At 46.9% G+C, this 21257-nt stretch overlaps 6 protein-coding genes across 6 annotated transcripts; 3 read left to right on the top strand and 3 right to left on the bottom strand.

Annotated features, from left to right (window-relative positions):
* Positions 1 to 173: 173 nt before the first annotated feature.
* Positions 174 to 2360, top strand: Aud_006851 (terpene cyclase/mutase family protein; the record flags this gene model as incomplete). The annotated part of the gene is made up of 1 exon (XM_043291748.1): positions 174 to 2360. The coding sequence occupies one exon, from the start codon at positions 174 to 176 to the stop codon at positions 2358 to 2360; it is 2187 nt and encodes a 728-aa protein (XP_043147683.1).
* Positions 2361 to 4556: 2196 nt separating this feature from the next.
* Aud_006850 (SGNH/GDSL hydrolase family protein) lies at positions 4557 to 5447 on the bottom strand (the record flags this gene model as incomplete). Its single annotated transcript, XM_043291747.1, has 2 exons — positions 4557 to 4897; positions 4964 to 5447. 2 exons carry the CDS (start codon positions 5445 to 5447, stop codon positions 4557 to 4559), a joined length of 825 nt encoding a protein of 274 aa, XP_043147682.1.
* Positions 5448 to 10710: 5263 nt separating this feature from the next.
* On the top strand, positions 10711 to 11549 carry Aud_006849 (uncharacterized protein; the record flags this gene model as incomplete). Its single annotated transcript, XM_043291746.1, has 3 exons — positions 10711 to 11036; positions 11104 to 11289; positions 11348 to 11549. The coding sequence occupies 3 exons, from the start codon at positions 10711 to 10713 to the stop codon at positions 11547 to 11549; spliced, it is 714 nt and encodes a 237-aa protein (XP_043147681.1).
* Positions 11550 to 11833: 284 nt separating this feature from the next.
* Positions 11834 to 12496, bottom strand: Aud_006848 (PaaI family thioesterase; the record flags this gene model as incomplete). Its single annotated transcript, XM_043291745.1, has 1 exon — positions 11834 to 12496. One exon carries the CDS (start codon positions 12494 to 12496, stop codon positions 11834 to 11836), a length of 663 nt encoding a protein of 220 aa, XP_043147680.1.
* A 4945-nt stretch (positions 12497 to 17441) lies between these two features.
* Aud_006847 (uncharacterized protein) lies at positions 17442 to 19289 on the top strand (the record flags this gene model as incomplete). Its single annotated transcript, XM_043291744.1, has 5 exons — positions 17442 to 17884; positions 18461 to 18732; positions 18857 to 18908; positions 18957 to 19086; positions 19116 to 19289. 5 exons carry the CDS (start codon positions 17442 to 17444, stop codon positions 19287 to 19289), a joined length of 1071 nt encoding a protein of 356 aa, XP_043147679.1.
* Positions 19290 to 20231: 942 nt separating this feature from the next.
* Aud_006846 (uncharacterized protein) lies at positions 20232 to 20591 on the bottom strand (the record flags this gene model as incomplete). The annotated part of the gene is made up of 1 exon (XM_043291743.1): positions 20232 to 20591. One exon carries the CDS (start codon positions 20589 to 20591, stop codon positions 20232 to 20234), a length of 360 nt encoding a protein of 119 aa, XP_043147678.1.
* Between the last annotated feature and the right edge of the window lie 666 nt (positions 20592 to 21257).

The following is a 21257-nucleotide window of genomic DNA, read 5'->3' as shown; positions in this document are numbered from 1 at the left end:
ACTTTCACAGCAGTGATGCCCAAAATCCTGCTATATATTCGCCCATCGTCAGTAGGCTGAGATGTCGCGAATCAGACGATATATACCATTATATACCCTTTTACAGATTCCTCCTGCCCCCTATATTCAAAGCAGCAAATATGCAGACTAGAATCATCACAGAAAAGTCAGATATGGCAGATTCAGCCGCCGAACCAACCGTTCGGGCAGCACTCTCTGCACTTGACAAGGCGACTCAATACTCAGTAGACCAAATGAAAGAAGGTACCCACTGGTGCGGTGAGCTCCGTTCCAACCCAACAGTCACAGCCGAATACGTCTTTCTTCAACAAGCCCTCGGGCTGTCAATAGCCGAACAAGCAGCACAGCCACTTATCCAATGGCTTCTATCACAGCAAAACCCAGATGGATCGTGGGGTATTGCGCCCAACTACCCCGGCGATGTCTCGACCTCCACAGAAGCATACTTTGCGCTCAAAATCCTGCAATTCCCAGCACACCACACGGTCATGCAGAACGCTCGCGAGTATATCCGGAGTGTTGGAGGCGTGGCCAAGGTCCGCATCTTTACTCGGTTCTATTTAGCCATGTTTGGGTTATTCCCCTGGGAGGCTGTGCCTGAGTTGCCGGCTGAGCTTATACTCATGCCTGACTGGGCTCCGATTAATATATATAGGTTTTCATCGTGGGCGCGGAGCACCATCGTACCGCTTTTGATTGTCTCGCATCATCGTCCGGTTTACAGTCTTCCGCCCCTGGGTAGCAGAGGGGACCCCGCTGCTAGCACCTTCTTGGATGAGTTATGGCTGGATCCGAGTATTAAGATGGTTCCTTACCAGCAGCAGCCTGCTTCCAGTAACAGTAGCGGGGGATCTGATCGTTTGGCAACGGTGTTCCTTGTTATTGACCGGATTCTGCATTCTTTGGATGGGCTTAGGTTTTTGCCCTTCATCAGGGGTTACAGTCGTCGCAGCTGTATCAGCTGGATTCTCGAACACCAGGAAGATTCCGGAGACTGGGCTGGCATATTCCCGCCTATGCATCTGGGCTTACTAGCCCTGACACTCGAGGGCTTTAAGATCACAGATCCCCGGGTCGTCAAGGGCCTGGAGGCTGTAGAGAGATTTTCATGGGAGGACCACCAAGGCCGCCGCATTCAAGCCTGCGTCTCCCCGACATGGGACACAATTCTTATGTCCATCGCCTTGTGCGACGCCTCCCTCACCTCCTTCCCTTCCTCCTCACACACTGAAAACTGCAGAAAGCTTCAAAGCGCAATCGACTGGATCCGAAATCGCCAACTTGTCACCCAACCCTACGGGGACTGGAGAGTCTATAGCGCCAACAAAGCCGCACAAGGAGGAGGCTTCAGCTTCGAATACTTCAACACCTGGTATCCGGATGTCGACGACACCGCGGCAGCTATCATTGCGTTTCTTAAGCATGGATCATCATCATCATCATCCCTCGACAAGACCCACTATTCCGTCACCCGCGCGGTGCATTGGATTCTAGGCATGCAGAACAAAGACGGCGGCTGGGGCGCATTCGATATCAATAACGATGCACTCTTCCTAAACAAAATCCCCTTTAGCGATATGGACAGTCTGTGCGATCCCTCCTCGGCTGATGTGACGGGCCGCGTGCTCGAAGCATTCGGTCTGTTAGTTTTTCAGAGCCCTGATAGTGCATGTGCACGTATCAGCTCAGAATTCTTGTCTCAAATTCTGAGAGCCTCGGATCGCGCAATTGAATACCTTGCTCGAAATCAGGAGTCGAATGGGTCGTGGTATGGCCGGTGGGGATGTAATTATATCTACGGTACAAGTAATGTGCTATGCGGCTTGGCTTATTTTGTTAAGCAGGACACCAACAGTAACATTAACAGCATATATATTCCGGCTCTTACAACCCCTGCAGTGCAGTGGATCATGTCCATCCAGAACCGGGACGGTGGCTGGGGTGAAAGTCTAGAGAGTTATCGGTATCCGTCAAGCGATCGGCTTGAAATCGATCATCATCTTTCCACCGCATCACAGACGGCGTGGGCTGTCATGGCGTTGTTACCGTATTTCAATTTGGCACCAGATGTTGGCACTGCCATTGAACACGGGGTCGGTTATCTCATCAAGACACAAACGAAACAGGAACAGGAAGGCAGAGATAGTGGATCTGGAGCCGCGACGTGGGAGGAGACGACGTATACTGGGACGGGGTTTCCCAATTTTTTTTATATTGGATATGCATTTTATCCACATTATTTTCCGATGATGGCGCTGGGGAGGTATGTGCGCTTGGCTAGTGGGTTGAGGACTACTAGCGGGGTTGCATCAGGGAAAAAATGCGATGTTCTGGCATAGAGACGATATGTTGCAACATATACACATTTCGAATGATTATATCGCGATTTGTTCCCCTTTGCGGTCTGATATGCCAGACTCTGTGGGATATTTAGTAGCATATAGATTTAGTATTAAGTTAATTTAGGTAAAGATCTACTCCTTGAAATAATTATGTGGGAATCAATTAAGCTGTTGGCAGATACAGTAGGTATACTCTATGAGGATGCGGATGACATTGCAGATATCAGGGGAATAATATGTGTCTCGACTGTAAGTCTTCTTTGAGCTTTACTAATTACACTATATAGTATAGGTCTTGGAAATAAAGACTTACTACAACGTAGCAAGCCCAAAGGAATCACTGGTTCGCTTAGCACACACGTCGTTTGTATAGGCCACGATGACCATGCAGCCCAAGCTGACAGCAAAAGTTCAAGATTACGATGAACATACCAAAGATTACAGGAGAGAAACCGTTGCTAATGGTCTCGCTGAGACCAAAAGAGTCCTCAGCCATGCTCATGATGGCTGAGAGGATGACGCGAAGCCTGAATTCAGGCCCAACGACCCCGTAGTTCCGTGCAGCCATCGTTCCACCAGGAGTCACACTGTTGACCACCCAGGCTGGTACCTAGTAACTGATCCGGTGACGAGCGCGATACCACCGAGGTTGCCCACTGCAACGGTGACCGTGTTAAAAGGGCGGCGGCATCATGAAGATCTGGGACACGACCACCCCAAGGAGAATTACCCAGATGAAGGTGACGACCCACGTCACACATCCCCGGACTGCAAAGGGGTGGAAGATACAGGTCTGCCTCAGTCCCGCCGGAAATTGAAGGTTGATTGCGCTGGGTTTACCGACAGTGGCTGGTCCTGTTATAGATATAGAAGGCTCAGCAAGACAGCGAATTCTGAGAATAAATAGAAAGGATAGAAAGATCTTGGAAGAAGGGCACAGCACCGACAGCGACTGTGAGAATCTGGGAACCGGGGAGCTAATATCTATCTTCAGTTCTATACCCCCGCAGACAAGAGCACTGCCACCACTCTTGCAAACCCGCAGTCGTCAGAAGCGCCTGCTCAATTGGCCTCTTTACGTTTGCCAATTAGTCCTCCGCCGTCGTAGCGAGAGCTTGGTGATTACCGTCTAACAGCTAGGTTCCTCTCCGGGGATTTCTGCTGCTTCCATGTTTAAGCCAGCAACCAAGTTCTGAAGTAGGTGCTCGCTAGGACTGTGCCAGAAGTGTATCAACTACAACAAACCCCAGGTGATCCGACCTCACCCATACATCTTGAATTAACAAATTGGTATTAAAAAATGAGCTTTAACCAACTCCTTAAACTGCACTTGCAGACAGGTCTAGCTCCTGGAGATTACTCCAACCTAAGGCTAATCACAACAACAATACCCTAGGCCATCACTTGTCGGATATTTCAATCTTCAGGAAAGGTAAAGAGGCATAGTCTCACACAAGTAATCTTAGTTCATATGAACAATCCACCTATTTCAGTTCAAAATTCTCCAGAGGCATTGGAAAGTATGCGACATCTCAGACAAACAGCCTAGAGTTAGCTGTGACTAAATGCCAAACCAGGTAGGTTGTAATATCATTTATATTATTGCTGAAGCAGTAATATACTGGTCATCCTCACTAGTGAGCCATGATGGGAAAGTATTATTAGTACTTTCAAGCCTCACGGCTCCTTCACCTTTAAAGTTGAAATCAGCGCCCTTACATGTGTTTCTATGATTAAAGCTCACATCAAGCTCCACTCAAAGGCCTCGGCTGAATTTGCACTCTAACTCATGGCCATTCTGCGGGAGGGACGTGGGTCAAGTAGCCTTTTGTCAACTGAGTTATTGACTCTACCTGGAACTTCAAGTAACTAATCCGGTTTCTAAACAGTTCTGCTTCTGTTATTAATGTTTTACCGTGAAGGCTGGATAAAGCAACAGATGCCAATAAGTTGGGAGTGAGCGAGCTAACAGAATATGTTTGGGGATGATGAATCAGACCGGATATCAAGAGGAAAGTTTGCTGATGATGTCCCTATATGTGCAAGTGGTCTTCGACCAGATTGAAAGACACTATATTGGACGATTTCTCGCGGCTGTGTGTATAATATTTAGAGCCCGGAACAAATCAATATGAACAGTAGAGTATAATATATCTTTTGGTTACGACCAAACTATGCATCAAGGACATTGTCCTAATGATCCCTTCGCAAGAACCAGCCTTCAAGCTCGGTTAGCACATGCTGGGCTGTAAGGTTCTGAATCGCGACTCCAGGGTGATAGGGATCACGCCAGAGACAGGACGTTCCATCCCAATTGACGCAAGTTGCATTAGGTGCCCCGTAGGCGGTTGGATTGTTAATTGCTGTGTCAAAAGGGCGTTGCGTGTGTATCAACTTTGCCCTGGAATGAGTGTTAGACGACAGAAATTTGGAAAGATACGTCGCGAGAAGACTGTTGTATTTTTCAACTGCAGCGGTCTCTTGGGTAACGACTTCGCTGCCTCTCTCAATCATTAATGGTGTCTTTTGCATGGCTGTAATGTGGAAGGTTAGCGTTCGGAAATGATGGATTAAAAGAAACAGATGTGGGAAAAGCTCACGAGGGACAGTAAGTAGCATAAAGTTTCTGATTCCTGCATTGTACAGGATCTGTAACTGGCTGAAGTAACTATTCATGACCTCTATGAGGACCATCTCTAGGTCAGGCCGCGCATAGGAGCCCCCAATGTCATTTATTCCCATCCAAATACCGGCTAGGGTATTGTGACTGTTCCAGGGCGCAGACGGCGGCTTGGAAGCAATACTATTGCTGAAAAGGTTCACCTGGTCAATAAGGCTAAGAACGGAGGGGCTCCAAGGGGCAACAATGCTCGCGTTTGTGGTTGCACCACCGTAAGCAAAGTTGAAAGACAAGATGAGCGAGGTGTTGTATTGGGAAGCCAAGAAGCCGATCCAGTTTAATCCTCCGCTAGTTGTCTGGCCGGGAAGTTCTGGGTTTCCGAGAGGGTTTGTAGCAGAAGGATAGCTACCACTGATGTTGAAGCCGGTTTGGGAATAGGAGTCACCGCTGGTAATGATGAGCATTATGGAGATCCATATTGTCCCGCCCCAAAACAGGATAGCTTACAATGTGATGAGATACTTAGTGTTAGCTGGCAATGCACCCGCCACTGACACTGATGCTGGGGCTCCAGCGGATAAGCCAGAGAAAAGGAAGAGGCCAGAGAATATAGATTTCTGGACCATGTTGAAGAGGCAGTCGGTAAACAAAATCACTTGGAGTGAAAAAAATTGAGGAAGGCCTTAAGTAGATTCGGTTTTCTTTTGTTTCGAGATTAATAACTAAGGGGTAGAGGGTTGGTATTTAACCTTGAGCACAGCAGAGGAAATAGAAAAATGCATCATGACATCCGACTAATAGAGAATATAACACAGGGTTAGATCAGCTATAATCGAATGGGCAAAGAAAAGTGTGGGGATGTATACAAGCAAGTACCAGTGTATCCTGTTCATTTACTAGTCATGCTAAGTCTAGGGCCTATTTACCCCAGGATCTCTATTTACCCCAGGATCTCCGTTCGCCCGATTTCTCGAAGTATTGAGTGAGACAAGCATCTGTATCCCCACCACAGACGCGACAGACCCCTGTTGTGTCAACCGATTTCTAACTTTTATCCGAAATCCTGTCCTACTCTATTTTGGATTGGGGAATTTTGCTATAATTTGTGATTAGGCAAAAAGAAGGACCAGTTTCCATAACGGACAGCGATGGATCTCGACTACTGCGGAGAAAACTGACTTAGCACTGCCTTGGCTGGGGTGTCCTATTCTATTGCCTGCTCTATAGAGTTATTGGCCATGAAGTGGCGCTGGAGTTGCGGGTTTGGAAATATCTAAGTGGTGCAGTACTCAGTCTCTAGACCTAGTACTAACTATTCTGTTGCCCGCTCTATAGAGTTATTGGCCATGAATGTGGCGCTGCAGTTGCGGGTTTGGAAATGTCTAATTGGTGCAGTACTCAGTCTGTAGACCTAGCGCTAGCACTACTTAATATTTAGTAACTACTGCTCCGGAGTGGTTAACTAGTTTCCCGAGTCCAACCCGTCTTTGCATCATTGTAATCCTCTAGCTATTTCTCTTATGATTTGTTTATTTTCCCGGGAACCATCCAGCTGAAGTTATTACATTACGATTACTGGAATGCATATTTGTGATGGAACTGCTTTTATCTCGGATAAATCGTCAATAAGGAGGATTCAATCGTATATAGTCCGACTCGGGAAGCGGTGATATTCGATTTTGGTGAAAAGAGCGTGAGCAGGAAGGATGTTATTTCTGGTGTTACAGGAAGAAAAGCCGCCAGACGCTGCATATGAGCTGACTTTTGAAGAAGTTACAATCTACCGGAGTTGCAGGCAAGGGCTTTTACAAAAGAACGAAGAGAGGCAGAAAGAAGGGAAATACAGTCAGTCCGCAGAAGGCTATAGGACCCAGCCAAGGTCCCATATGCCAGGTCTAATTCAAGCAAGACAAGGTAGTCGAGAGTGTAAACAATCAACCCGGAGTGTAGCGGGTCGGCGTGATATTCGCGTGTTTATTGGCTTGATCATCTCGACAGAGCTCCAGTTTTGACCCCAATAAGTAGGTATGCATCAAACCAGGCTATTGTTTGTTTGCTTGCTCCACATGCTATTTGACCAAGGTCCCGTTCTTAGCAGAAGGCATTAAGCAGAATGAATGCCTATGCAAACAAGATGTTTCATTCAGCATCTATATATATAGTCTTTCGTTCCTGACAGTTCTCTATTAAGTTTAGAACGTTGTCTCACATCCAAAGTAGTGTGATTTCATTTTGCTTGCAGCCAAGCCATTGAATGGGAATTTGCACAATAACTACTGATAAATACTACCAGTAGCAACAGCCTCAATCTGGGTTGCCCCACCGCGCAAACTCTCCATTTCCACCCTCTTGGCTTCCAGCTCGTCGTCAAGCAGCATTCCTAGGGCCCGCTCCTCGAAGAGAAGATTGATCCCTCGAGCCACTGTTGCTTGGTTTCGAAGAAGAGATAAATTGTCGGTATGGTTACGCACGCACCTATAAGGCATTAGTAAGGATCAGTAACCAGGATCGCACTATGATGACTCCCTCCGTGCAACAAAAATGAAGTAGAAATTCCAGCCTAACGTGTGTAGCGCGATAGGAGAAACATGGCGCGTCAATGTACTAACCATCCGGTTCCCGACACCGGTGGCAAAAGCATTGCCTTTACCCCGGATTACATTGGCATGATTTCCGACATGTAAACTCAAGGAGACGGAAAATACAACAGAAACTCAAAAGAGGAAGAAGACACCACCAATGCTGTATTCCCTTTCAGTCTCATCAAGGTTTTGCGGCGAGTTAAGGGCACCCTCACAAACAAAAAAAAAAAGGGTGATACCTGCTGTCTCAAAACGCAGTGGCTTGCGTCTGCCAACATGACTCAATAAAAAGATAATAAAGACGAGATTCGCTAAGGGCTCAACCACGTTATAGACCCACTCATGAAAAGTGGCACGGTTTCCCTCGATTCCCAGTGTTTCGTACTGATGTTCTGATAGTGGCCGATCACGTTAATGCCTGTTATTTGGGTAAACACCCGCACCGCGGTACCTAGTAGTCGCGTCTGCCACTGGGGAACCTTGGGCATAACGAGTCAGCCCGAGGCAGTGATCTCCCTCTCTGCGCTGATGGTAGCTTTGATCCCTGAGAGTTCGCTGACGATCAGCTCAACATTGGAGCCGTTGTAGTGGAGGCGTCGCAGCACTTTTATGGCTACATCATCTTGCCCTTCTGGACAAGGTTTCGGGCATCACAAAAAAAAGTCGAAAATGAGAGGCATCGCGGGTACCCCTTGAAAGGCCAACAGAAATACCATTGCAGCGCGTTTGTGTCTGGGGCATGCAAGGAACCGTAAGCAATAGATCTGTATGTCCCTTAGGTGAACGCGTGCCCTTGGATTGTAAGGTAGGTAGGCAGGAAGGACGACGTAGCTTACGTGCTGACAACTCCAATCATTTTGCTGGGCGGGACCGACAATCCTGGTCCTAATCGTGTCATACGCCGTCTTGAGGTTTTTTTTTTTTTTTTTTTTTTTTTTTTTATCTCTTCCTATTTTCCGTGTTGCAATATCACTTACAAGCCATGCATCATGCGCACACTCAGCCTGGCAGACTGGCACAGACATGCTCATCACACTCACAGACCAGCCAGCAACAATTCGTCCGACCTAGGATCATCGCCAAATCCTGTGCTACGCATTGCAGCACAGCACCAACAGGTGAGGGAAAGCGCCGATCTGGATAGGTGCTTGCAACCCAGCCAACCTATAGTCAAACGGGGCATGAGGGCTCCAACAGCGGCTAATCAAGGGTTAAAAAAAAAGATCAGTATACGGCTTCCCTTGGGGAGAAAGAGGGGTGATCCAACATACTGCCTTCAGGAAAAGTGCCGTTGATAGCACCAATAATTTAGGAAGTCTTGGGTCCATTGAAAAATTCCAGGAAACTCGGAGAGGCATTCACATCCGTCATGGCACCTGAGTCATAACCAAACAGGAAACTTCCCGTGGCAGGAAAGGCTGCGACCCCAATGTTGTCACCCCGACCCATTTTGCGTGTTGTATTTCCAGAACCTTCAAAAGTTTGGCCCGCACTCATATCAAATCTGAGACACGGTGGAAAGAGAGACCTATGTACTAGGCCACAGCCCTACCCCGATTTTCCAACAAGAACTGGTTGAAAGTGAGTCGACTATGACAGAAGCCAGCCACTCGAGATTGGCGATGAGCTTAGCAAGGGCTGTCTAATGATATGTGTTCCGTACGGAACTTGACTAGAACGGATTGCCCGAGACTACAATGCGGTATCCCTCCGTAAATCTCCCCACCGGGAGCCGAGTGAGGGGTTTTCTATTCCGGATAAATTTGACCTCGTATGTATCCACATGAAGGTAAGTCCATTGCCGCAGCTAGGTATACTTGCCTTTGGACAAACTCTGTTTGGTGAAATTCATCTTGCTGAATTTAGAGTTCCTTAATTCGCAAAGCCACCTGTTTGAAAATTTAAAAGAGAATCCCTTAATTAGCTTGAATATTTTCCTACAGTTACTGAAGGCAAGAGTCTCTATCGTATTAACAACTCACACAGCTGGAAATATTCAGGTTGAAGTAAGATAATGAAATCAAACTATAGTTAAAGAGATCGAGTTAGTCCAAGATTAGAACAGTAGGTCCAGGACTGTAACAAACTTGGGATACGTCTTGTTCTTCAATCCTGTGCTCAGGCCGCTGTGGTTCTATAAACGAGGGATGGTGTAGGTGGGCTTTGGCGTATCTTGTTGGCGATCCTGGGGAAGAGATAAACTCCGCATCCTTAAGAGACTACCCTCAGTAAACTATGCCATATTTGTAAGTTGGAGAAGTATATTGTGCTAAACGCTTTCTGGGATAGTGTCTGGGGCATCCATTAGTATTGCATCAAGTCTAAAGCGACGGTATGTAATCTCCTAAAGGCAACTCTCGGAGCGTTCCGCTCAATGTCCATGCTGCAAAGTTCATGACCGAGCCACGTGGTAGTGCAGCCCGACAAAACAACTCCGTCGGGAGCTTGAGCAGCGGTAATTGGTCGCCGTAGATAGGGAGTGCGTAAGATTAGGAAGACATATGTAGAGTATTTCACTGATCAGTAGATTCATTCAAAGTCGTCACCAAGCTCCTTGACGCAACGCATTAGAGAGACATGGGAAAAATCCTTAAAAGCGCCGCATCTCTGGAGCCTAGTTCTGGTAGTAAGTTACGTCTCATTAATCGTCAGGATATATTAAGCACTCGAACAGAACGCACAGTTGCTTCTATTGGCTTTGGAGCAGCTGTATACTTTGGCCGGGCGAGCGGAAACGCTTTTCTTCGTATCTTCCTGTGGAAATGTGGAAATGTTTCAGCTGGGGTTGGCGCCATATTTTATTTCGAACACGAGGTCTGACGATCTCTTCACGAATATGCAGATTATCAGAAGACATTCGACACATGTAGATCATATCAGAACCTGCGGTTAAAGTCCTCAGTGGAGTGGCACCGCGTCCGATGAGTAGCCAGTTAATCTCTGATATGCACATCCTCAATTAACCCAGCGGGCTATTGTCAGAGGAATACGCTGCCAGGTCCACATATCCCATTTTACCTGGAAGCACTTGCTGGCTTCACCGGATAGCTTGATGAGCTTAAATACGCAGTCTTCGGCCCTTATTTTGAACTAATTGACTTGCAAGTCTGGAAAATATCCAAAGAACGACGCTCTTGAATTCACAATGAAGTGGCTCCCTTGCTTTGTTCCTGCCTCTTTCGTCATTTTGAGTGGACTTTGTTACTCTGCCAATGGTGCCGATTCAGGCACTTATTACTTTAAGCACTTCAGTACCTCTGGCAGTATTAGTCCATGGTATAGTAACGACAATTCTTGGGGCGTGGACGCTCCAGGTGGTAGTGGATTTGTTGTGATGGTTACTGGCGAAGACTGGGGCACTTGGTCCCCAGTCCATACTCTGCCTAAGAAGATCAAGGATCTTAATCCAGGTCATAAAACCTGGTTCAGTCAGACTGCTCAACCTGCGGAAAACAAAGGATACGATGCTTGGTAAGTCCCTATACTCTTTAGTACCATTTGAGTTCAGTTTGACAACTCACACGTATTACCGAACTAGCTACGACATTTTCATTGACCCAACCTACGCTCCCACTAATCGTAACGGCAAATACGAGGTGATGATCTGGGTTGGTCATCAGGCTCCCAACACTCCTCTCTCTGACCACTACGACTCAAATGGTGCAGTGCCTTGGGCACGGAATGTGAATATTGGAGGCAAACCGTGGGATGTTTACTTGTATCAGTAAGTTATGCTTCAGTCGCATATATCTGAAATCAACCCGCTAACCCATATTTTATAGCTGGCCCACCGGTGATCTAACCATGTCATACGTCGATCCGAGTAACTCGGGTTGGTTCTCAGGTAGTTTAACGCCATTCTTCGAGCATGGTATTGCCAATGGCTGGTATAGCTCGGAAGATTACTTGACCAGTGTTATGGCAGGCTGGGAATTTGGCCCTGGAAAATATACAGCTAGTTCATGGGGAGCGGTTGGATTCTGATCAAAGAACACAGAGGCTGTGGCAGCAATGTGGAGGTTTCCATTTGCTAAGGTATCTACTCACCTTGGTGGGTGTTGTTGTTTTGTGATTTAATGACTTAACAGCGAGGCGAGCAGCACATAACTATCATTAACAGAGATGATGCACATGCTCTTCACAAGCAAAGTGACTTTTGTCTTAGATTACCCAGAATATATAAGTAGACTACTGAGTGCTTCAATGCATGTGTATTTTAGTCGCTATAAAGGTCCTGAGCTATTCAACCCTTGAATACACGATACAGCTCACAATGCTGCCCGAGGTTTCTCGCTAACCCACAGCGACTTCACGTCCGCCCGAACTCTCCCATCCTCCCCAACCACCTGCGCCTCAAGGAACCATTTTCGCCCATCCCTTCGCATGAGCCAGGCTTTGACCGCATACACACCTGGGGATGCCACGGGCGCGCGATAGGATACATTCAAGTTGGCAGTGTACAGAGCCGTCCGTTCCTCTGCTTTCAGCTGCTGACGGAATCCCTCCACACAGCACCCCAGAGCTTCGTCCAGAAGCGAGGCCAGCACGCCACCGTGCACAGTATCCCTATACCCATTTAGCCCGGACGCAAACTGCACGAAGAGCACATAATCCGGCTGGCCAGCGCTCCCAGTCACCCATTCATCGGCGGCTTTGTCACGCAAATTCAAGACCTCCTTCCGCACAACTGCAAGGGCGTATGGAATGGTTCTTGCCGTACGTAGAGTCTCATTAAAGAAGGTGTCCGATGTATCGCCCTTGTCATACCGAGAGAAGAATGGAATGGGTTGATAGGCGCTTGTGTCCTGGAGGTAACGATGGGCGCATGGCTGAGCACTGAAGAAGTTGACACTCTCCGTTGGAGGGGACACAGTGGTGATGAATTCAAAGTAGTCGTGCCAGGTAGGGTATTTTCGTTGCATATCCCCCATTTTGGTATTCTTCTTCCAGACTTAGATCGGATTTACAAAGACTGGTGAATGTGTGAGATATAACTTCTCTGACATTCGTGTCTCAGAGAACCTCGGTCCTCGGTTGACTCATCCACAATACAAATTACACCATCCACGTTCGGTCTAGTTCCGCCAGGATCCCTATTTCTGGCTGGACCTTGGGGCTACATATCAGGCATGAATCAAATAGGACGAGAATAATGGAGACATTCTCTTAGAGTGGCATCACAACCCGCAGAAACCGGGACCAACCAGCCCGAACTCGCAGGGGTGCGGGTTGAGCGGGAGTCGCCCTTTGTGGGCGTGTCCGCGGGGTCCGGACCCCCACCCGAGTGGCTACAATAGACGGGCTAACCCAATCACTCTGTCAGTTTTAACGATTTATCAATGTCCCGCGGTGAGGGGTCATACGTCGAACCCGCTGGACATGAAGGCTCTCAAGCACACCCTCAGCGCCTCACACATGGAAATTGAATACATTGTGGAGGACAGCTTGGTCTTTTTTTGGTAGACCGCTCAGTTGTCGGTCCCTGGTGTATGGACGACCCAAAGCCACATCCGCCAACTGGTGGGACCTGCTTAGAGCAGCATGCTCGCAAGATTTCCCTCCTTTGGACATTATCCAGGCCGTGGGCAAGCTCAACTAGACGATAGGAATGCTTTCAGCTGATGATGGTGGTGGCTCCCTATCCTCTGGATGTAAAGAAGTCGTTTGGTCTTGACCCGGGGATAAGTTCATTCCCGCTGCCTTCAAGACACTGGTCAAGTGGCGTGCATGGCCGGTAGACCCCAGTTAACCGATCCTGACGGTACCAATTCCATCAATCTTGGGGAAGGCTGAACGTGGCCCAGGAGCTGGCACTTTAACGAAGTTTGGGATCTCATAATGTCTACCAGGATATCCCCAACGGTCGCTTCGATGTCCAGCCATGGCGACAAGAGATTCCCCATGACAACTAGGTACGGCTTTTTTATGATCTAACCGGGGTATTTTCATTTTCGCTTCTTCTGTGCCTCGCCTAGAGGAGCAATATTGATGAGCCCCGGTCACGGGCAGTCTTTGACGTGCACCTATGAGGCGCTCGAACTAGCCGGCTACCTAGATGGACATAATAATGAGAGGTCCCCACCGCATCGCTGTACTCCCCGATTCGCTCACTGACGACCGGCATGACACCAGTCACCCAACACCTAGATGCGATGCATACTTTGCAGGAAGTTCAGCATGCGCTTGACCTTGGATCCTCCCCTAGCACTTAAAGTGGGAAGGTCTGGCCTACTAGTTCGACTCTGTATGTGCGTCCCCAACCGCGGTGATGCATTGAGCCTATATGAGTCTACTGTCAAAAGGAAATCGACATGGTCGTTACAGGCGCCGCCAACAACCTGAGCTATGTCCAGTTATTCATTTGTCTCAGCAAATCTCGCGTGTTGCCCAATACGGGCAACTACATGCCATTTCATAATGATTTCATTCATGGTAAGAGGTGTCAGCGAAAACGTTGGCCACAGCGGAGCGCCCGGGCTGTTGGTATTGCAGAATGGTTCAATTGTATCACAAATTTTCAGAAGGATATCATCCCACCACGAGCAGGCATATCCTACACTCTCCACTCCAGATTTTCATTGCTCCAAGACCTCAACGTTGAGACCCTTTCGGAGGCCAGGGCGTTTATTAAGGCACATAAGCCAAGACTGATTGTTCTCAACTTCGACTCGGCAGGCGGCAACGCACGCATGATGCTGGAAGACAATACTCAGTCGGCTATGAGCAGCGCGCCGCAAACCTTAATCTAGCCATATCATCGTAACTTCTACCAGAACAAAGGCGTCCCAAAACGCAAACAAGTACAGAGTGGTGGAGTGGCAGAGGGAGACTTCGGCTTCCAGTGTCAAAATCGTTGCCTACACAACCGCGGCGAGATAGGTGCACCACACTTTAAGACCTGCCCACACGGTGGCGCCAAACTCAAGAGCGAATCACAGAGCTTGAGGCCTTAAATGCGCGGCTTCATCCTCCTCACTACTACAAGGGCTCACCCGTTGGCTTTGCCTTCTTCATGCACTGTTTCCTACTCTGCAGGCATGGACTGTGCATTTCGTTAAACTGCTGCTTTTTTTGGGAGAAGCTGCGAGGGCACAGCTTCCCCCAGTTTCCTGGACTCATCCCTGATACTAGCGTCATCATGTTCACCAAGACAATGGTATCCAACTAGCTGTGGTGAATAGATGAGCCCTTTACAGTTGCCATGAAAATTCGCTTGTGAGCCAACGTTCTTTTCAATATTTTCGGCTACAATGTTTTAGTGTTCAAGCCAAATAAGACAGGCTATTCTCAGCAACTTATTTTGTTTAACCTTATTCAACTAAGTTAATAGGCCTTTTATTGCTCCAGGTTAATCAAGAAGTCAGACTCCTGACGCTGTTATGATACAGAACAATAGCATTACGTGATCCTACTTTTCTGGTTACCCCACCCCACATCCGCCCCGCACTTATGTGGCTTCTTGGCTGGTCGGAAAGCTGCATATTTGAGGGTTAATGCGAGGTACATTACCTTGTTCAGGATGCCACGCATTGTACTAATATCTATGTCTGAGATATGACCTGGTAATTTCGTATCCTTATTGAAAACTTGATCCGGCTCCATGTGGGATGGTGGTGGCTAAATTAGACTGGCTGACCCAATCCGCAAATCCATATCCAACCTACCCAATCCGCAGTTTGGGTTGGATCTAGGTAGGCCTGATCCAACCCATGTGGATATGGGTTGAACCTGCCTAATCTGCATGGATATAGGTTAAACCATTGGGTGCATGTGACCTAAGAGCTCTAAGAACTGATAACCTTATCTAGCCTAGTCTAGGCCTCGATAGAGATGTATTTTTATATATATAGATAGACACTAACTATATCTATCTAAGTATATAGTAAAATATTAGGCTTATCAAAAAAAGGAGAGTTATGGTTATGTTATATTTTAGATGATGGTGATTAGGATGGTGGTGGTAAAATATATATACCTTCACACCACTTTTTGTCCTAAGCTTAGGGGGCACCCATAACCCTCTATTTAAGGCTGTTTTAACCTCTATAATAGGTAATATATAATATGTATATAGTTAATTATCATATTATCAAATAAAATATATAGATACCCTGGTAATGTGGCTAGAATACTAGAAAAATAGGTAGTAATCTAAATACTGGAGGTCACCTGACTAGGTAGTATGGATATATCCATTATCCGCAGTCCAACCCACATGGATACGAGGGTGGGTTAGATAGTGGATCAACCCATACTCTGCATGGGTTGGATCAAACATCATGCGGATCAACCCCATATCCAATCCATGACCAGTCTAGGCTAAATCCAATCATTGTTTTATTCACCTATCCCTCAATGCCCAAATCCTAAGACAGCGTTTCTGTTAACCTCGAAGGAACACTTTCATGGTCAGGTGACGCATGCTCGCTGTTAAAAGTTGTTGGATGGGCTGATTAGATGATAAACTTTCTTGCAGCAAAACTGCGGTTTAGGCTGAAAAATGACTGGTTACACCCCATTCCTATTTCTTGGGTCCAAATTGTCCGACGATCTAGCCACAGCAGCAAGTCCACCTTAACAATTAAATGTAGACGTCATGATGATCGAAATCCCATGGATCAATGATAACTTACTACACAGCAGATATGGGGTCTGCCGATGGTATATATCAAGAGGAAGATACTTAATGGTACCTATGATCGCAAAGCCAGAGTTGACTTGATCTCACAGCTGCTCCTAAGCTACTCTAAATACCCCTTACAACGTAAGCTTTATCTTCTCATAATCCTTTTCTACCTTTCATCAAAGGAAATTCCAAAAATTTAGTTCTACAATGCAATATACACTAACTTCTTCCGCTTCAGAACCATAAAACAGCTACCTAATTGCCGTAAGGGCTACAAAACACCAAAGGGTGACAACAAGAACCTATTATTCCTTGTTTCCCTGTCCTTTCCGCAAAGCCATCACGCGATCAAACAACGAGTTGTACCAGTCTAAGATGGAGAAAATGGAAAATAAACTGTGTTCTCAGTTAGCCGGCCGGGAATCTCCAGCTCCTGAAAGTCAGACCGCTGAACAGCAAGTCCCTTTTTGCTGGGGTAGAATACCTCGCAGCTTGCAACAACAGACCGAGATTCAGATCCAGCAAGCGTCTGCCAATATCAAGCCGTTCCAGTTGGAAAGTAACCCTATTCATCCTCTTGAGGGGCCTGAGATGGCGAAATATGCGGGTGACAAAATTAGGCGTATGTCTCATTGACGTTATTAACATGGCCTGGTATGTGAGGCCAAGTCATAATAACCTGTGGATACTTCCATGAAAACAAAACAACTGCTAAAGCCCGTGTGAGCGAACTGCCATATGATCGTACAAGTATCAAAGAATGAGTCACTAAACATTTGCGTTCACCCTAACTAGATATTGAATATCCATATAGTATTAATGTTGACTCATAGTATCAATATCAAATCATTATCTAGGAGGTATATCAAATCAATATTGAATTCTCATCTAGTAGGGATATCAAAGAAGCATCGTATGGTATTAATATTGAATCACTAGCATCAATATCAATACTAAGTACTCAATATCTCTGCTAGATGGCATTTGATATCCCCACTATATGGCATACCTGCTCTTCACGGTTATTGTGAAAATAGTGGCTATACGTAATACAACCAGGTGACTGGAAGATTGATTTTGTCTAGGCCAGTTTGTACACTCACGTCCGCCGTAGGTTGAGAAGAAGGGTGTCCCCGAGCCCATCAGTCCTCACCCTCTGGGTGTTGGCCAACCCCCCAGTGTAGCAACAAATGTCGAGGATTGGATAGGGCGGAGTGCTCCGAGTAAGTACTTTGGTGACTGGCCGTCGTATGTTCTTGACGCGGGGATCAAGTCATTGCAAGAAGGAAGAGCGGATTTCCTACTTGGCGCTATCGAATTACGTCCAGCATAAGCATGCACCCGGGAGCAAGGAGGCGGATGAATTTATGGGTGCAATTGATGATCGTATCCGGCAGTTGGCTGGGATGGCGCTTGTAGGAGTATCCGGGGACCATGGGATGAGTGCCAAGTCGACTGCGGATGGGAAGCCGAATGTACTGTTCTTGGAGCATGTGTTGATTGAGATATTTGGGGAGGGCGCGGTGCGTGTTTTATGTCCTATCAAAGATCCTTTTGTGCGGCAACTTGGTGCGATGGGGCCGTTTGTGCGTGTTTATCTGAGGGATATTGCACAGTTGACAGACGTGTTGAAGTCGTGCCAACAGTTAGGCGAGGTCGAGGTGGCCATGACTGGGGAAGTGGCTGCAAGAGAGTTAGAGTTACCGGGGCAATATACAAATGGGATCTTGTCAGGATGAGGGTCAGGTGGCAAGCAGACGGTTTCAGGCACATTTGCTTCCACTTAAAAAAAGGCAAAATATATTGTTTTTCGTTGATTCTAAAGCGCAATGGCCTCACTTGGGTCTAGGCTGTGATTTTTGCTTACAGCAGGAGTTGGTATCTTCGCAGATGGATATCTCAACCTGACAATTGGTCTAGGTACGTTAGCTATTATTTGTATGTACATGGCCGTCAACCTCTACTCCAGTTCAGTGGTGCCTATGCTGGAATATCTCTACTCCGAGGAAAACAAAGGCTCAGTGCCAGCCGTCGATAGCGATATCATGAAAGGAGGCTTAAACTTGGGAATGGTCGTTGGCCTGATCCATTTTGGAGTACTCGGTGGTATATGGGGTCGACACACCATGTACGGCAACGAGATATTGATCACCATTGTCGGCACCCCATGTTCATCGTGATGCCTTGGAAGAATATGTCTTTCGAGGGCGTTAGGTGACTGGTGTACTGCCCCCCAGTCTGCATTGCGATAGGGGAACTAACAAGATAGACTACCCATTGTCCTCTACTTTGTCGGCGGAAAAGTCGCCCTGGGAACTCGAGCCGTCCAAGTCTTGTCTGTGTTCTCGAACATCGGTCTCGGGAACGTCTGTGCATGTATCGTGTTCCAGATTCTGCTTCGCGCGTTCAACAGTGCCATCGCCTCCGACCTGAGTCGTCTGGAGTGGGTGTGGCGCCTCCTACTGGGCATTGGCATCGTCCTTGCTGCTTTGACTTTGTATGCCGGACTTACGATCGGAGAGACTGCTCAGTACAAGCAATGTATGAGGTCAAGGCGCTGTATTTGATGATGAAACCAAATTGGTGCAGATGTGATCGATCAAAAACACCAGCAAGAAGCGCGGCTTGAAGGAGCAGTGGGTTGACTTCTGCGATTACTTCAAAGGGTGCAATCATGCGAAGGCTCTTTTCGCCACATCTGCCTACTGGTTTCTTTTGTAAGCACTCTTAGCTCAATCTTTGCGTGTGGAAAGTCACTCTCCCAGTGACATCGCTTACTACGGTATCAACCTGAACCAGAGCATCATCCTCTCCAGAATCAGGTACTCTACCAGCGCAACTCCGTCCGAAAAGCTCTGGAAACTGGCCATCGGGAACCTGATTGTCCAATCAGCCGTTAGCCTCCCATTGACTAACCAAGCTAGAAAACGCCTGACGAGGATAGGACTATCTCCCCTGTTTCAACGCTGGAATCTTCCTCCCTGACCGCATCGGCCGCGTCCGACAACAATGCTGGAGTTGTCTCCTTAACTGTGTTCTCTACGCCTCCTGGGCCGGAATCAGTGCCCCCAGCGCACACACCTCCACCGCCGGGTTGACAGTCATCTTCACCATCTCGCAGTTTATCCTCTACGCCGGCCCGAACGCGACCACCTTAATTACGGCTAATGTCTTCCCAACTCAAGTTCATGGGTTGGCGCACAGTATCTCCTCCACAGTAGGCAAGTGTGGTGCAAATCTGACTTCGTTTCCTTTGGGAGAGTGGAGGACGCTATTGGTCTCAGTGGCATTCTGGGATTATTCTCAGGGATTATGCTTTTGACTGCGTTGTTGACACTATTATTTCCACAGACAAAGGGGGCAGAGTTTGGCAGGGATCGCAGGAGATATGATGTATGGGGGGTTCGTCGTCTACTACGGACTTAAAATCTTGATGTGGTTGATTCGGTAAAAAGGAAGGAGAATGTCACAAACAGTGCTATTTAACCATTATCTTCCTCCTCTTCTCGGCGTGGTCACTAGTGCTAGTGTATGATATATTCCAGTCTCAATAATCGGACCCTGCCCTCTCAGAGCAATAAGCAGCTTCATAAATATCGCCATACCATAGGTGGTCATCAGCCAAGAGCTCTTACAACGCCAGAAACATCAGGTAGAAGTCAACATTGACAACATATAGTGAGTGTTTTAGCGGCTTGTTAATCGCACTAGGCTTTAGCTAAGGGCAAGGAAGAACTGTTCTGCCTGACGTATAAATAAACATGAGGACGGATGTCGGCTTCGCTGGCATTATCATTCCGGCTCCTTTTCAAAACACATGTCAGGGGACTCAGACATTGGTCCTGTGGGCATAGCAATTTTGCAAGTCTCCAAATAATCTGCATATACCTTCTTTGATAGGATTTTTGGATCCAGCTGATCTCGAAAAAAGCTGAGCATAGTACTCAACTGACCCCCCAGTCATTCCGGAAATGACGCCCATCAAATGGTTCGATTGTTCCATTTAAAGCCCTTAACAATCCAAGCTTGATACCCCCGCGTCATTCAGATCTGATGTGATCTGTCACTTCCACTTCGAAATCATACTTGTACCAACGATCGCCTTCCCATTTCATCAATTTTCCAAAATGGTTATAATCATGGTGACTGCGTTCTGGTTTAGTCTGCTCGCTTGTGAATTTCCCATTGAACCGATAGTCACGGCCATGATCACTGAGCAGTTTCGACCTATGGCCAACTTGGACTAGAGCAGCATCCGGATTTTCACACAACTTGCGATACATCTCATCCATGGCATTCTCATATCCGATTAGATCGACCTCAGCCCAATCCTGCGCATGGGTCCCTTCCCAGTGGGCGTGAATATCCGTCATGTAGTGCTCAATTCGCGGGATGGCCATCGTTTTTATGATTCGCGGAAATGGCTATTTCCGACTGAGAGATTCATAAGAGTAGGCAGTTGCCTGTGGAGAGATATAAAAATGCTGTTTGTGTAGGAGGAAAGTACCAAACATTTTTCAGCTTTGAGAAGGGGAGGCTGAGTTAGATATGAATCGCCAAGTTATTGAACTATTGGGCAAATGTTGGTCTGGATGTAACAACATCATGATGTCATGCCTTTTGTTAGAGTGTGAATCATATGATTTTTCAAAATGGATCATGTCACTTCATGTAACGGGATGGAATAATAGCAAACTCATTAAACATGGACTAACCCCTTTTGTTAATTTTCCTGTAACCATACAAATACAAAGGCTATCAGAGTCTAGATTAACAGTCAACAGAAAACATGATGAGAACATTCATTATGTCGTAATGCATTTCCTAGGCTCATGGCCCTCAGTAATGATCTCTTAGTGATACTAATAGGAAAGTTCATATTTTGCCAATGACGTAAACAATGCTGAAACGACCAAATGATAAGTATTAAGAAGTTATCAATCCCCAGCTGCTTCCCCTGTGCTATCACTGCTTAACAGATTCCGGGCAATTCCACACATCACAAAACACATCACAAACACTTTACTTGCCTCTTATCATTGAATTGCCTAACCTAACACTTGATT

This window comes from Aspergillus udagawae, assembly GCF_001078395.1.
Source record: "Aspergillus udagawae IFM 46973 DNA, scaffold_5, whole genome shotgun sequence".
Taxonomy (NCBI): Eukaryota; Fungi; Ascomycota; class Eurotiomycetes; order Eurotiales; family Aspergillaceae; genus Aspergillus; species Aspergillus udagawae.
This window is presented reverse-complemented; position numbering and strand designations above follow the sequence as displayed.